Source organism: Rhipicephalus microplus, chromosome 5, assembly GCF_043290135.1.
Source record: "Rhipicephalus microplus isolate Deutch F79 chromosome 5, USDA_Rmic, whole genome shotgun sequence".
Taxonomy (NCBI): domain Eukaryota; kingdom Metazoa; phylum Arthropoda; class Arachnida; order Ixodida; family Ixodidae; genus Rhipicephalus; species Rhipicephalus microplus.
This window is the reverse complement of record NC_134704.1, coordinates 218,919,083-218,936,683: the sequence shown is the minus strand read 5'-3', so window position 1 is coordinate 218,936,683 and position 17,601 is coordinate 218,919,083. Positions and strand designations below refer to the sequence as shown.

General features: G+C 49.4%; 1 protein-coding gene across 9 annotated transcripts in view; it reads right to left on the bottom strand.

Annotated features, from left to right (window-relative positions):
- LOC119173519 (uncharacterized) overlaps positions 1–17,601 on the bottom strand; it is a 264,826-nt gene that overhangs the window by 17,287 nt on the left and 229,938 nt on the right. Inside the window, exon 15 of one of the 9 annotated variants that reach the window (XM_075896506.1) lies at positions 3,211–3,294. The exons of the other annotated variants lie outside the window; for them this stretch is intronic. Coding sequence (XP_075752621.1) covers positions 3,226–3,294 — 69 coding nt within the window. The 3' untranslated portion in view covers positions 3,211–3,225. Of the gene's footprint in view, positions 1–3,210; positions 3,295–17,601 lie in introns of those variants that run through there. 9 annotated transcript variants of the gene reach the window in all.

The following is a 17,601-nucleotide window of genomic DNA, read 5'->3' as shown; positions in this document are numbered from 1 at the left end:
CCACCGCCGGGCGATAGATGGCGTTGTGTTCGCTTTGAGTACCACTGTTGGTAGAGTGGTAGCGCCGGCGGTGGCCCCTGGCGGAAGGCAGGCCTTGGTGGTGGGCGAGAGATGAGCGAGCCTCTTCTGCGCGTGGCGGCTGCCACAAACGGTTGTCTGTAGCGTGGGTCCCGCACCGCGGGCTTCGCGCCGGGGTCCCACGTGGAAAGCCAGGCGTTGGCGACGCCGCCTTGGGTATGTGTTAGTGCGCTGGGTGTGTTAGTGTGTTTATCATGTTATTGTGCGTTTAGTGTGTCACTGCGTTATGTTGTTTGTATGGTAGCGTGTTAATTAAAATGGATGTATCATTCGGCGGACGATATCGTCGTCTAAATCAGTCAATAAATGTATGTATGTTGTGTGCTATTGTACAGACCGCGTCTGCTGTGCCCATTCACTCCAAGAGGCTGGCGTGGCGAGGCGCTCGTTCGCCTCGCCGAGACCCCACACTGGCGCTCGTTTGCCTCGCCAAGACCCCACAAGTGGTGAAGGTCTGCGCGGCAACACAGCCCGCAGTGATTGCACGTCACTGTCGCAATGTCCGGTTGTCACCATTTTGCTAAAGAGTATGGTGTGTATGCAGAATTTGACTGGAAGATATATAGGACAAGTTTCTGAACCGCCCTATATTGGCCAGCTACAGTCGATCCCAACTATATCGAATCCGTTCATATCAAATTATCCCGTAATCGAACAATTCCTAAACATGGTAAGTTTACATTGAGAATATATCGCAAAAGTTACTGTTTTATAGAACAAAAATAGCAACGGCAACAGATATATCAAACTCCATGTGCCTCAAAAGTGCCCAAGCAAGTTGGCTTTCCCACGCGGTGGCGAGAAAAACTGCCGGCGCCACCCTAGAAAAAGTTGGTTAGACCCGGTTGTGCGAGGGCGGACACCCCCCTCCAAAAAATGATCTTGGCCTGCTCGCAGCGCTTACAGCCAATCAGAGGCCGTCGTGCTTTCTCCGAAATGCGGAGGCAGTAGAAGTGAGCGCCATTTTTTCTTTATGCTTGTGTGCCTACTGCTGCCTATTCAGCGGGGTCTGTGGTGTTGCCTGTTGGTGCACTGGGAACTGTATTGGCGCGCTGTCATCATGGCTTGTGCAAAGAGACAAAATTTGCCGTTCGCCACGAAGCTCGAAATCATCAATCGGGTTAAGCGGGGTGAAAAGAAGTCCGACTTCGTCGCCGCGTACAAAATTCCAAGGAGCACCTTGAGTACTATCCTGAAGAACAAGGCAGACATCAAGGCCAAGTCGGACAAAAGGCCAGGTGCCCGCGGCGCTCGACGTAGGCGCGCTGCTGTGTACGAAGTTGTTGAAGCGGCCGTTTACAAGTGGTTTGTGGACGTTCGGTCGCGAAACATCCCGGTGTCCGGCCCTATGATCGAGCAGAAAGCCAAGGACCTTGCTTTTCTGCTTGGTAGGAGTGATTTCCAAGGCGGTTCAGGCTGGCTTCAGGGGTTCAAAGAACGGCATGACATCGTTAACAAAGCTGTTACAGGTGAAAGCAAAGCGGCGGACCTGGACAGCGTACAAAAATGGCTCGAGGAAAACTGGCGAGATATCGCAGCAAGATATAGAGCCCAAGATATCTTCAATGCGGATGAAACCGCACTATTTTGGCAAATGTTGCCAAACAAGACACTTGCATGTCGTAGCGACAAGACAAGCGGCGGCAAGGCAAACAAAACACGTGTGTCCGTGCTGTTGGCAGCTAATTTAGACGGATCGAAAAAGCTTCGACCTCTGGTTATAGGGAAAAGCACAACACCGCGGCGTTTTCGAAATGCGCTGTCGCTTCCAGTTACTTACCGAGCAAACTCAAAAGCGTGGATGACCGGGGAGCTTTTCAGCAGATGGCTATCGTCGTGGAATGATGATTTGGTAGGCAAAAATCACAAGGTGTGCCTGCCCGTGGACAATTGTTCATGGCACCACTGCAGTACGACCTTCCGCAACATCGAGCTGCGTTTTTTTGCCCCCGAACACAACGTCTGTACTGCAACCACTGGTTCAAGGCGTTACCCGCGCAATGAAAGCCAGCTATCGGAAGCGCCTGGTGGAGAGGCGGTTGCAGAACCTTTGTGTCGGCAGGGAGTTTAAGATCGACTTACTCGGAGCTATTTCTATGTTGAGTAAATCGTGGGCTGATGTCAAGAAGGAGACGATCCAGAACTGCTTTAGGCATGCCGGCTTCCGCATGCCTGGTGATGACACCCCAAATTCTGACAGCACTGAAGACACCGCAGGTGTTTCCGCCGAAGTTTGGAACGAGCTGGCAGAGTTCCCGGGTGCTATCGACGGATCGACATTCGACGAGTTCATCAGTGCGGATGATGATGTCCCCATCATGGGCCAAATACAGGATGAGGATTACATTGCAGACGTCGTGCCGACCACGAGTCAAAGCGACAGCAATACTGAAATTGACGACGGCCCATTGCCTGCATCCTCCGAAGTGAATAGTGCATTTGCGTTGTTCCGGCGCTATTGCTTGAATGTGGAAGGTTGCGGCCTCAGTTGCTCCGACTCGTTGGACAACGTGGAGGCGTGCGTCCTGTCGCAGGCAGCGAAGTCGTTGACACGGAAAAAAATGCGGGACTATTTTATTCCACAGTAGGGCACGCAAGTAAGCCACCATATTAATAAAGTACTTTTCTTCTAGTTTGTTATGTGCCTTTGTGTCAAAACCTATACCGGGCCTATATCGAATTATGCCATATATCGAACTAATGAACAATTTTTGGCGAGTTCGATATAGCCGGGTTCGACTGTATTCTACAGTGTTTGTCCGCAGAAGCTACAAAGAAATGGTAAGTAGCAATGAAATTAAAGTTGCCAGTGCACTGTAGAGGCTGTGCCCAAATATTGGCAAGCAATATACTGAGCACATGCTTACAGAGTGGATTGCTTTCGCCAACTTTGTGCTTGAACGTGAGCGTTTGCAAAAGCTGACGGCTACAGACTTCTTGCTTTTTTCTGGCACATGATCTTAAAAAGCCATTTCCTGTCATGGCTTATTTAGCAGGTTCCTACCTTGCACTCCCACCACAATGTGTAGACTGTGAGCGAAACTTTTCAGCTCTGAAGCTAACTAAGACACAACTAAGGAGCCGCCTGAAACAGAAGTCACTGGACTGCCTTATTCGTATTGCATGCGAAGAACCTGACGATGACACCTACCCATATGACGAGGTTGTTGAAAAGTGGGCGATGAGCGAGAATAGGAGGCTGAAGGTGAAGCATGTCTGGGAAGAAGAAAGTGAAAATAAAGTGCCTTCTCGTATTTTGTAGTTGCACACTTAAACATCTGACCCGCTCTCGCTTGAACGGAATTTTGTATTTTCAATATTCGTTTATAACTCATAAAACACCCCCCCCCCCTCCCTCTCCCGTCCCCACCTATCAAATTTTTCTGGGGAAAACCGTGACATGGGCCATTCTGCACTTGAGCACTAACTATCGCCACTTTCCCTATGTTGCTGCAGGGTGGTGTGCCTTTGTTTAGGCAGAAAGAAAAAAAAAACCTTGATTTCCCCTTAGGAAACGCACCCCAGCTGATTTCCCAGAAGAAAAAAAAAAAAAAATAACGATGTACCCATGTGATGTACCCATGTCCTGCATGGTATCGTGACACAATTCGCGACTCCAACTGAACGCTCGCCACCTAGTGGCTGCGCCTGGAAACGGTGCTATCACGGTCAACCTTGAAAGGAGATATGTTACCATGTTCAGCGCACTGAGAAGCGACCTCATAGTACCTTCATTTTCGTCATGAAGCATGTGCGAGCCCGAAAAAGAAGAAAGCTATGTCCAAGGACCATTGCAGTGTGAAGAAATGCATGGCATTGCGGTGGAAAGATCGCAACGCATCATTTTATATCACTTTCTGCGACAAAGAACCGCGTTGATCAGGAACTCTGGCATTGAAAGAAGGTTACGGACACTACGGTAGTTTGTTCTAATGAATTCACTCTCGACTTCATTCTCCTCGGTGAGTACGCCATTATTTAGCTTGTGAGCATTCTTATGAATATTCGAGCTTCTCTAAGCGCGGGGTATAGTTTCGGTTATATAAGCAAGTGCTTTAAGAAATTTTTTACTTAATGGAGCACTGACATCAAGTTTCAAGATCCAGATGTGCCCATCATTCGATCACTTGGTATGCATAGGTCTTCTTGGCCAAATTTGATTGGCGTCCGTAGCGTTGAAGTTATTTTATTTCGGCATCAAACAACATAGAAAAGCTAAGGTGAAAAAACGAAAAATAGACTGCCTTGCGACATCAACACCAGTGCTACGTGTTTGGTGTGATACACTCCACAAATACCACCCCGAGTGATGATACGCTAGTAACGATGACGTCGACGATCTCTGAGTGTGTTTGGAGCCGACTCCGAGCCATGGAAGTTTCCTACCTTCATGCTCCCAGCCATGTTCTCACTAGTGGCTCTCCTTGCTGTGTTAAAGCGTGCGTGCGATTCATCCTGTCGCATCAACTGATTTGCGTTGTGCTCCACTGCGTGTGAGTACGACCATTAAGAGCGACAATATGTGCCAGAATGTCGGGGAACCGCTGCGTAGCGAGAACCTGCGCGACGAGGTGCGGAAAAAGCGCAAAGTGCATGGTGTTTCCTGCCTTTCCAAGCCACGTACCTCAACGCAGCCAGTGGGTTGACTTTGTATGTGCCGTTGAACAGAGCAACTGCACGCCTGTGAAGAAGAGCCTTGTTTTCTCCCTTCCCTTTACAGCGAGCTGCTACAGGGTAAATCCTGTGTTTACGAACCAGTTGTATTTTACTGGCAGTACGAGGCCTCTTCTCGAGGCCGGGGCTATTCCTACTGTGTGCCCTGCTGCAGCTGAAAGCGGCGATTCACTGGCCAGACGTCCGCGACATGAGGTGTGTAGTTGGTGTTCTTGATCTCCGACAGTACGGCCGGGACTGATAAGTACATTGCATTTAACGTGGAGCTTGTCAAGCAAGGATCGTCGCGAATGGTAGCAATACCCAATTCCAAATCGCTGTCATCATCACTTGCCGATGTTGACCGCGATGACGGCAAGGACGACAATGTTGGCGACAGAGGAATGTCTACACCTTCAGAGACGCAGCTGCACTGACTGTACAGGCACTTCTACCAGACGAAACGCCAGTGTGTCATCACCATTTTTTCTGTGGAAGCGGCACAAGCTGTGCAGCGCCCTCGACGTGGCCACGAAGTAGCGCTGCCAGCACAATTTGGCGGGCTTTCCACTCATTTTCAACCGCGTTCGATAGCGAATATATTTATTAATATTACAGATACTCATTCGTCACTCAGATGCATTTTAGGTGATGAATCGCTACTGGGGAGTCGATAGATATTCGTTGACGCAAAAATCTTGACATGAGTAAATTTGATGCCAGTGCTCCTTTAAGCGCGTGACTATTTTTCGTATCTAATTCTGTTCTGGCAAACTGTAGTGCTACCCATTCTCAAATTAAGATGCGGCAATCCTTCCACCAATTATTTTTGATTTCGCATGTGCATATAAACACTCACACCCACACGTGAACGAAGGTCCTTGGGCATAGCGTATATGTATGTATATTCATGCGTACCATGTTTTGCATTCGTAGCATGCATAGTGTGTGTGCATAGAGTTAAACCTGGATATAACGACACTTTTAAATTCCCGGGGAAATTCGTTATAAAAAATATTTCGTTATATGCAGGTTCGGCACGAAAACTCGACAAATAAACAGACAAATTAAATAAACGGGGAACTGAAGGCAGAGCTAACCCAAAACACTTATTTTACAGTAAAAAAACTGCGATATTATTGCAATAGCAATCGTATGGACGCTTTTGGCAGGTGTTTGCTGTCACTGCCATGTTCCGTAACAAGTCCAAATTCATAACATGCCCCCGCCCATTATAACTTTCAAGAGTGGGCAAAAGCGTGCGAGCGCTGCTGAAGCAGAGATCAAAAAAGTTGGTCCATCCCTATCACCTGAAGAGTGCATAAGATTTCCGTTTTGCATGTCCCACGTGTTTAAACTGCTGTCGAATGGTTAAGCAGAAAGTAAACCACTCGTCTTGAACGAGCATGAAACAACGCGTGGGGAAGAGGGGGGAACCGCTCGAGTAGCAATAATGCTATATGAATCAGTATCAGAGCTGTTTCAATGTGAAAAGACTGTGAAAAGAGCACTTCTCCCTGCCGTGTTTGCTCACACCATCGTTTTGTACGAGTTCCGCGATATCAAATCCAAAAGAGCTGGCTGCCAGCCTTACTTCTTATAACAAAAAAAATTTTTCGCTATCGCGTTCACTGCATTGCGTTCAATTCGCCGTCATGTTGCCAGAACTAATCGGCTAATTGCGAAAGCTACCAGGCTGCGAACTCGCGATGCGATGCAAAACGGAAGCAGGTGACGAGCAGACCTCCGAAATCCTTCGTCACCGTGGTTTGCGAGAGTTTCCCTCAGCGCCTGATGTGACATCCTTGCGGTAATAAGAACATGATTATCCAAAAGTAAAAAAAGTCAGTTTCGCCACAAGGCCGCAGCAATGAATGCGATAACAACTTGGAATGCAACGCTGAGAACGGCAAGCAGATCGAAACGTGCTGCGCGCTACTCATGCAAAGGTCAAGAACGAACTAACAATGTTTACCGCTCGACACTTAAGAGGCTGTTTAAACAAAAATATGGCACGAAACGTAAACACAGGTACAGGTATGAGTGCGAACAAGTGCCCCAATCGTTACTTCGCTGTGTTTGAAAAGTGCACTCTTTTCGCAAACAGCGCCTACCCAGCGAGCCAAGAGATCTTTGTGCGCCCGGCAACTAAACGCAATCATTCCGGTCGATTTTCCCCACTAAAGGATACGCGCACGCACGCACACGCATCTACCCCCACTCCCCAAATGGCGGGGCAAAGTACGCGTGAGAAAGAAGCGCGCGTCGCCGCATCGTGATGAGCCGCAGGGCGCTGAGCGGGGGCAGCTTTTAACGCGATAGCGCTAAAAAGCTCGTGTCGCAGAGAACTCGCCGCCGGCCTCGGCGCCGTCGGTTGTGAGTGAAAAATCGTCTGTGCGTCCGTGACCGAAAAATCAAGTTACCAAGATAGCCGCGGCAGGCCGCTACTTAACCATCCGCGCGCGCGCGCGCGATCACACTGAGAAAGCAGCGCATGCGAAGAAAAAAAATTGCTCAAGGTCACGAGGTGCGGTAGTTTCTTTGCCTTGCCACTCCTCCCTGCTTAGTTTCCAGCACTTTCGTCGGGACGAGAGAAGAGATAATGCAATTAGAGCATGCGAAAAACCTTTGTAACTTCACTTGCACTGGACCAATTCTTAAAATTTTTGCGGCGTTGAATTCATGAGGCAATAAGCTCTTCTAGTGAATTCATTCATGGTTACTCAAAAAAAAGTGTTTCCGGACCTCTTTAACGCATTTTATTAGATAGGTCAAGACCAAAACGAGCCCATTTGACGATCATCCAATCCAATCTACAAAACATATGAATAAGTATGCACTTAGCGGTTGAAGGGTGCACTAGGGACCGGATTTCGCTATCCCATTCAACCTTTGAAGGCGAAGCTTAATAGTCCCCCAATTTTTTTTTTCTTTCTTGATTTTTTCACACAAACACACACACACAGTATGTGTATATATATACCGTATTTACTCGCATAATCGGCGCACTCGCATAATAGGCGCACCCCTAGTTTGGTCGCGGAAAATTCGATTTTTTTTAATTCCGCGCATAATAGGCGCACCCCGAACTTGGCCATGATCAGAAACGATTCTACCCCCCAGCGGTACAGTTGGAACGCCGTCCCCGTACCCTGAAGAAAAAAAGAAGGCAAATTGACGAGCAAATAAAAAAAATTCGAAGTGCAACGACCTAACCAACGTGTTTGTCGAAATAAAACTTGAAAAAAAAAAAGCGTCCATGAGCGAAAAAAAAAACACGGCTGTTCCATCAATTACTGATACCCCCCAAATCGCCGCGCTTTTTGGAGGTCACGTGTACAACGCCGGGGGCTCGATCGCCATCACCACCATCAGAGAAAAAGAAAGAAACGCCATTTTGCAAGCGGTGTGCATATGTTGTTATCATGTATTGAACTTTGGTTCCACCATGGGGAAGTACACGAGCTACACGGCTGGGTTTAAACTGAAGGCAGTGCAGTCCGCACTGGAGCACGGCAACCGAGCTGCAAGCAGGCATTTCGGCGTTGGAGAAACCAGTGTTCGGTACTGGAGGGACCAAGAAGAAAAACTTAAGGCGACGAAGAAGACACGACGGGCTTTCCGCGGTGCCAAGACCGGCAGGTATCCGAACGTCGAAGAGCAACTGGTCCGGCATATACGGGAGCTACGACAAGACGGCTGTGCTGTGTCGTTGGATATTGTGCAGACTGAGGCGCGCAGAATAGCCCGAGCGCAGGGCATCGAAGCAAAAGAGCTCAAAGCCAGCTCCGGATGGACAACTCGTTTCATGCGGCGCCATGGCCTCGCACTGCGAAGGCGGACCACCTTGTGCCAGCGCTTGCCCGCAGCATATGATGAATGCTGCGGGCAAGCGTGATGAATGTGTGATCTCCGACTCGAGGATGAAGATCACACATTCATCCTCCGAAGAGGATGAATGTGTGATCTCCGACTCTGACTCCGAATAGGGAAAAAGAGGAACAGAGGAACTTTTGTGTAAATAAATTTTACGTGTGTGTGTGCAGTTGACGGCTTTGCTTGTTCATTAAAAGGTACGTAGGTATGTTTGTTTTATGCTGAATCAATTGGTAAACGATAAAGTCGCCTTTTACTTGACAAGTGTGCAGATTTAAAGCGCGAGAACCGAGTTGAAAAAATTTTCGGAAATTTTACCCCGCGTAATTGGCGCACCCCTAACTTCGAGCCGGATTTTCTGAAAAAAAAAAAGTGCGCCTATTATGCAAGTAAATACGGTATATATATATATATATATATATATATATATATACATATATATATATATAATGAGGAAGAGCTTTCTTCGAGGCAAGCTCGAGCTGACACACACTGATGATGATATCTACAGATGAGAAAGTTATACAAATGATGATGACACGTCCAATTGATAAAGAAGAGTCGGTGACTGCGCTCACACTAATTCCCCGTCACGCTGGAAGCGGCCTCCTGGCCGCGCGAGAGACAATATTAGGAATTGTGTCGGGTATACAGTTTCAGCTGAGAAACGTGCACAATTTCTGTCCCACGGGAACGGTGGTCGGAGGGAGCATTAACTGGTGAGATACAATAATTATTGGGGGACGTTTGTTCAATCACCGTATAAGGTCCTATAAAATGACTGGGGAATTTTTCACATAAGCCCGGCACACGCACGGGAGTTCACAAAAGAACTTCGTCTTCTGGGGAAAAGGTGACAGCACGGTGAGTTGAGTCGTAGCGAGACTTGCGAGCTTCCTGAGAGATGCCGGTGTTCATTCGGGCCAGATGACGGCAATGCTTGAGGCGAGACAAAACTTGTGCATATAAAGGGCTTGCTGAGGTAGCAGGAGCTGAAAGGAAGGAGACGTCCAGAGTTACACTTGGAGAGCAGCCATGAACCAGAAAATAGGGAGAAAAGCCGGTGGTGCATTGCGTAGCTGTATTGTAGGCGAACGTTACGAATGGCAAAATGGCCTCCCAGTTTGTGTGGTCAGGGTTAACGTACATGGCAATCATGTCCAAGAGGGTACGATGAAAGCGTTCCGTCAAGCTATTTGTTTGAGGATGATAAGTAGAAGTTGTTTTGTGGATGGTGTTGGCGGCGCGTAGAATCTCAGCAACAATACAGGAAAAAGGCCTTGCCGCGGTCGCTGAGCAGAACACGTGGAGCTCCATGGCATAAAAATATGTTACGCGGAAAACAATCAGCTACTTCAGTGGCTGTACCAGCGTGCAGTGAGGCGGTTTTCGCGTAAAGAGTGAGGTGGTCAACAGCCGTTACAATCCAACGATTTCCATTGGAGGTCACAAGAAGGGGGCCGTACCAGTCTATCCCGACGACTTCGAATGGCAAAGCGGGACAAGGAAGAGGTTGCAGAAAGCCAGAAGGAGCAGTAGTGGGTCGTTTCCAGCGTTGACATAAGGCACACGAAGAAACATATTTGGCAATCACGGATGAGAGGCCAGGCCAGGTGAACAGACTGCGTATTTCGTCGTACGTTTTGTGATAGCCGAGATGCCCAGCAGCAGGATCATCGTGGAATGTCTCAAAAACCTGACGTTGTAGACAACGTGGTATAACGAGGACCCATTTGTTTCCTTCAATGTGGTAAATATAGCGATGTAAAACACCATCGTGAAGCTTGAACTGTTTCAGTTGTTGGCGAAGTCGGGCGTTCGGAGGAGTGGATGTGCCTTCTCAGCATGCTATTCTGGAGCGGCAGTAAGGGTCAACGCGTTGATGCGACACAAGGGTAGAAGGGCGGTCGGATCTTAGCCAACTGAGACCTGCGATACTGAGACAACTGAGATCTGGTAATGCTGCGGTAGAAATTGGTGACGGTGGGCTACTACGGTTGGGTAGAGGGCAGCGACAGAGCATCAGCATCTTGGTGCTTCTTACCAGACCTGTAGGCGACATCAAAGTTGTGCTCTTGTAAACAAAGCACCCAGCGGCCAAGACGACCCGATAAGTTTTTTAGCGACGAAAGCCAGCACAATGCGTTGTGGTCGTTGACGACTGTGAAGTGGCGGCCGTGGAGATATGGACGAAATTTTTGTACCATCTATACAACAGCAAGGCACTCTTGTTCGGTTATAATGTAATTTTTCTCGGCAGTAGTCAAAGCACGACTGGTGTAAGCGATGACACGTTCGCGTGCGGTGTTGTCAGCTGCAGTAGAATGGCACCGAGACCATGACCACTGGCATCAGTGTAAAGAATTGTGGGTACACCTGGATCGAAGTGACATAGTACCGGGTCGAATGTTAAGGCTTTCTTCAACCCCAGGAAAGCCTTTTCACAGTCTTCGGCCCATACGAATGCCGTGTTACTTGCGAGCAGTTGATGGAGCGGAGAGGCAAGCCTTGCGAAATCACGTATGAAGCGCCGAAAGTAGGATGCCAAGCCAAGAAAACTGCGCAGGTCCTTTTGACACAACAGACGGGGAAACTCGAGGACGGCGGCAAGCTTTTCAGGATCCGGTCGAATACCGTCTTTGCTGACTAAGTGCCCTAGAACCTTGATCGTCTTGCTTGCGAAGGTGTATTTTTTCGTATTCAGCTGTAAACCAGCTTTTTAAAGGCAACCTAAGACTTCTTCGAGACGTTGTAGATGTTGCGAAAAGGTAGACGAAAACACTATGATGTCGTCTAGGTAGCATAAGCAGGTTTTCCACTTCAGTCCACGCACTACGCTGTCGATCATACGTTTGAAGGTAGCAGGCGCGTTACAAAGTCCGAAAGGCATTACGTTAAATTCCTATAGCCCATCTGGTGTGGTCAAAGCAGTCTTCTCTTTGTCAAATTCGGACACTGGTATTTGCAAGTAGCCCAATCGCAGGTCAAGGCTGGAAAAATACTTTGCGCCATGCAACGAATCTAGTGCGTCATCAATTCGTGAGAGAGGGTAAACATCTTTGTGCGTTATCTTGTTCAGTGCCCGGTAATCAACGCAAAAACGTACTGTTCCGTCTTTCTTTCGCACCAACACAACTGGCGAAGACCATGGACTCGAGGAAGGACGTATGATATTCCGTCAAAGCATGTCTGAGACATTTTCCTCGATTATCTTCCTTTCTGCGAGAGACACGCGGTATGAACGCCGGTGAATTATCCGGGAGCCGTCAGTCTGAATTCAGTGAGTCGCAGGAGTTGTCTACCAAGGACAGCAGAATGAACGTCAAACAAAGGGCGATGTCTGTTCAATAAATTCAGCAATTCTTGACTCTGGCTGCTGTCAGATCAGGGCTTATCGTCACCGATAGAGGAGTGGGGAGAGTTGAGTGGCGGCGTGCTTGGCTCTGGTAGGTCTTCTTGACTTGAAAGGGCAACAATTGCAATGGGGGATGCGGGTCAATAGCGCATGTGACTGTTGACCCACTGGGCAACAATAAGAGTTCGGGGGTCTGATTTAACGCAGTATTAAAAGCAGACTCTTCAGAAAAACGAACAAGGCCTGCAATTGTCAGAATGCCTCGATGTACTGTGTGGCCATAAGGTAGTAGAAGCACGTCGCCACCCACAATGTTGATGCAATCAACGCTAATTACTTCTTCTCGGGATGGCCAAAGAACATAATCTGAAGTGGTGACGAGACGAATGCACTCTTCGGGTTCCGATACACAAGAGTCGGTGGGATTGAGGTGGATGAGGCGCTGACGACAAGACACAGAAGTGCGTGCAGACGACAGAAAATCCCACCCAAAAATGAGTTCGTGGGTGCACTCACGGACAACTGCAACAGCAATATGATGACGAATACCGTCCATGAAACACGAACTGTACACTGGGCGAGTGGGCGACAAATGGCGTTCGTCGCAGCACGGAGAGACTGGCCCGAGTAAGGTGTTGTTACTTTGCGGAGGCGGGAGCGAAGGTCAGAGCGAATAATGGAAATAGCAGCGCCAGTATCCACTAGAGCTTCGACGGGTATACCTTCTACTAACACTGTTAGCAAGTTCGATGATCTGTCTGGAAGATTTGCTGGCTGTCTGGTGGATGCAGTTTCTCCTCCTAAAACTGCATTGGGGAGTTTTCCGAGTGGGCATTCAGAACAGTGGAGACGGGTCGCAGAGGCGACACGGAACGGCGATTGGGAGATGGTGAGCGGCGGCAAGACTGACGGGAGTTCACAGGCAGACCACTACTGTAAGGTGGAGAGGGCGAACGCTGAAAAGAAGAACGGTAAGGCGTGCGCTGGTAGTTCATGAATGGACTGAAGCGTCCACATTCCTCTAGAGCAAAGCCACGTTGCTCGTCCTGTTGACGCCTTCGGCGAAAGCGAGATATATGACCCCTATAGCCTCAATAATAACAGATTGGGCGTTGAGGACGCGGCATGGCGTAATACGGCTGTGGGCGCATCGGTAGTGACACTGACACCACAGGTACATGGCCACCTGGTGTAGCCGCTGGGATAGTGGTGGGTGCTGAGAGCGCCGCGACTTCTGCGTACGTTGGTACCTGACGAGGTCTGGTTTCGGCGGAACAAGGTGAATGTGACGCAGATGCAATCTCTTGCCTAATGATGTCCCGCAAGTTGGTTGGAGCTGAGGCTAAAGTAGACGGTGTGGCGCAGGAAGAGCAGCGCCCATGAAGCTCCTCACGAACGATGTCGTGGACCAGGGCACCGATGTCGAGGGCTGCAGGAAGACGAATGTCCGAGGCATCATGGCAAAGCCGAAGAGACTGAAGTTCTTCTAGTCTCTTGCAAATGGTGATGACACCTTCAGTCGTGGTAGGGTTTTGCGACGCAAGGGCGTTGAATGCTACGGTATTTATGCCTTTGATAATATGGCATATTTGGCCGCGTTGAGGCATAGCTGAATTTACACGCATGCACAAGGCAAGAACATCCTCAATGTACGAGGTGTATGATTCACCCGCCAGCTGAATGCGTTCAGCAAGCTTCTTCGTTGCTGCTTCAGCGTGAACACTGGGGGAACCGAAAATCTGACGGAACTGCCCTGCGAACGTGTCCCAGTCGGGAAGATCTTGGAGGTGGTTTCAAAACCAGGTTTTGGCAAAATCAGTAACGTAGAAAGGGACCGTACGCACCTTGTGTAGAGTATCCCACCTGTTCAACTCGCTGACAAGGTCATAGGTGTGTAGCCATTCTTCAACGTCATCCCCTTTGAGACCCGAGAATACTGGCGGATCACGCTGGTGGCTGTGGATGGCCAGTGTCGACGGCGGAGGCTGCACTGGGCTGGTGGTGTTGGATGGACCAGAATTGTCTTGCACTGCCATGGCAGGTGATAGTAGACGACCCGAGCGGAGCTCCAGTGGTAACGTGCGAGAGGACTTGGGGATCGAGAAGCATCGTCCACCACTTATGAGGAAGAGCTTTCTTCGAGGCGAGCTCGAGCTGGCACACACTGATGATGATATATACAGATGAGGAAATTATACAAATGATGATGACACGTCCAATTGATAAAGAAGAGTCGGTGACGGCAACTGCGCTCACAAGATATATATATATATATATATATATATATATGGGATATGGCACAACGGGAGCGTTGTCAACAAGGATAAATATATTTCCCAACAGTTTCGGGAGGGGTCCTCCCTTGATGAAGGGGACCCATACCTTCAAAAAGACTAACTGGCCCATTGAATTATTACTCCCACTATATATATTGTGAGCATTATTTATGCGTCCCATCTTTTCATCTGTAAATACTCATCATCACCAGTCAAGTTTAGGTTGTGGGGCACATACTCGAGTCAATAAAAAGAGAGTCTCGAGTGTTCTCGACGCCATCTTAGAAGTGGTGGAGAGTGCTGCCCGGTTCCTGCGTCCTCTCGCGTTCTCGGACACCCCAGCGTCTTCTAGAACACATCCCTGGAGCTCCGTTCAGGCCGCCGCTTAAACGACCTGGGTCCGGTAATGTCGAAAGCCGCCCAGTCCAGCGTGCCAGCTTCGCCACCGCTCCCACCGGCAAGAAACCCTTCTCACCTGGTCACCAGCCCTCAAAAGGATCCTCCGCTGTTCGCAGGGCTTCTGGGTGAAGACGTTGAAGACTGGCTAGAGGAGTATGACCGCGTGAGTGTTATCAACAACTGGGATGAGCCTGCGAAACTCACCCACGTTGCATTCTACCTGAGCGGCGTCGCAAAAACGTGGTTTTTCAACCACGCCACAGATTTTCCGACATGGCCCGCCTTTACACGTCAGCTCCGCCAGATTTTCGCCAACCCGTCAGTGCGCTCGGATATCGCCAAAAAGAGGCTTGGCGCACGTGTTCAACGCCCTGGCGAGTCTTACACTTCTTACATCGAAGATGTTCTCGCCCTTTGCCGCCGCATCGACAACAATATGGCGGAAAACGACCGTGTGCGCCACCTGCTAAAAGGAATTGCGACTGTCGCTTTTAATGCGCTTGTGGTGCAAAACCCTCAAACCGTAGCCGATGTCGCTACCTGTCAGCGCCTTGAGGAGCTTCAGACCACTCGGGTACAACCTGATATGTCTGATCTGAGCTCAGGTCAAGATACAACAGAGCTGCGTGCACTGATCCGCTCTATCATCCGCGAGGAACTTCACGCACAGGCTTGACCTCGCCACCTCGATATCCGAACGACGCCACCCGCCACTAGTTTGCGCGACGTCGTGAGGGAGGAACTGGCCTTGATGACTAGTACACCAGCTCCGAGTTCACATCACATGCCCAGTTATGCTCACGTTGCTGCAACGACACCTACGCCCCACCAGAGCCTGGCCTCGATGACTGTCACACCTGTCCCGAGCTCATAACCTGTGGCCATGCCAACGTATGCTCAGGTTGCTGCTAGGACGCCTGCACCCCAGCAAAGCCCAATGCAGCTACCAGCGCCCGAAGTGCATGGTTCGCTCAACTCACTCGCACCGCGACCATCTTCCCAGCCTTACAACGCCTGGCGCAGTTCGCGGCCGACTTGCTTCTATTGCGGCATCCGTGGTCATATTTCAAGGTTTTGCCGACGCCATCAGCAAGACGAACGACGAGGCTACGATAACCTTGAACGGGACGACTTCTACGCGACTGGACCCCCCTATCGTCGGCTGTATCCGAACAGCACACGTCGGTCGCCGTCTCCGCAGAACTTTGACCCAGTTGGCAGTTCCCGGTTCTCACGTCGTCGCTCACCTTCACCGATGCGGCGTTCTTCTTCTCCTCTCCGACCTTCTACTTCAATTCCCGACCGCCAACTGGAAAACTGAACAGTGCAGCTTCGGGAGGGAAAGCTGCATCTTTCGAACTGCGTCAAACTCCTCCGGACCGCCCATCGAATGTTTTATTGGTGTATGTTGAAGGTATACAGACAGAGGCACTGGTGGACACAGGCGCATCACATTCCGTAATTCGTGCAGACTTTTGTGCCCGCTTGAAAAAAGTTAGGACGCCCTACGATGGTCCTCCCCTTCGTTGCGCAGATGGAGTCCCTATTCAGCCTTCAAGTGTTTGCACAGTCCGTGTTTTCATAGATGGCATCATTCACCACATTCAGTTTCTTGTACTTCCTTTGTGCACTCACACAGTAATTTTAGGATGGGACTTCCTTTCTTCGGCATCAGCTTTCATATCGTGTCGTCAGCGAGTCATTCGAATGTCAGCTACTGAGAGTTCATCGGATGTCGATCCATACCGCTTCCGTTTCATTGCTGCTACTGATTGTTTCATTTCGCCAGGAGATGAACAACTTCTAACAATCGCTTCGGACACTATAGTTAATGGTGACGTGTTCATAGCTCCATCAGTTCGCTAGAAACCTGCGGGGCTTACGATAGCACCCGGCCTTGTGCGGTTTAACGACGGTAAAGCATTGGTCACCGTCTTGAATCCAATTTCTTCGCCAGTGATGCTGCCCCAGGGCACTGCTGTGAGCTGCTTCGCTGACAGTGAGTCATTTTCACTGATTCCCCTTCACGCAGAATCACCGCCTTTGTCTGCTACTACTGATATCAAGGCTACCACTGTTACCTTAAATGACACCATAAGTCCTCACCTCACTGCCGAGCAAAAGAGAGACCTCGTAGACCTTCTCCCAAAGCACAGCCTTTCGTTTGATGTACATTGCAAAGTTCTGGGCCGCACCTCCGTTGCAGAGCACAGCATCGAAACCGAAGGCAGCTCCATTGTACGCCGCCGCCCATACCGTCTCTCTTCGGCTGAACGGCAAATCATTGAGAAAAACGTCGCCGACATGCTCAAACGGGATATTATTCGACCTTCATCCAGCTCCTGGTCGTCTCCTGTGGTGTTGGTCCGGAAAAAGGATGGCTCTGTCCGCTTTTGTGTTGATTACAGAGCGCTCAATAAGATCACGAAAAAGGACGTATATCCGTTGCCACGCATAGATGATGCCCTGGACTCCCTACAAGGCGCAGAATATTTCTCCAGCCTCGACCTCTGATGCGGGTATTGGCAAATACCTATGCGCGAAGCAGACAAGGAGAAAACAGCGTTTGCGACGCCTGACGGGCTTTACGAATTTAACGTCATGCCCTTTGGCTTATGCAACGCTCCAGCAACATTTGAGCGCATGATAGATACTGTCTTACGTGGTCTCAAATGGAAAACCTGTTTATGTTATTTAGACGACATCGTCATTTATTCTTCTACTTTTTCTCAGCACCTTAAGCGTTTGGACGAAGTTCTAACGTGCATTTCGAACGCTGGCCTACAGCTCAATACAAAAAAGTGCCACTTCGCCAGCACAAGCATCAAAGTATTGGGTCACCTTGTCAGCAAAGACGGCGTTCGACCCGACCCCGACAAGGTTGCTGCCGTAATTAGTTTTCCACGTCCGCGCCATCAAAAACAATTGCGAAGTTTCGTGGGCCTGGCGTCTTACTTCCGCCGC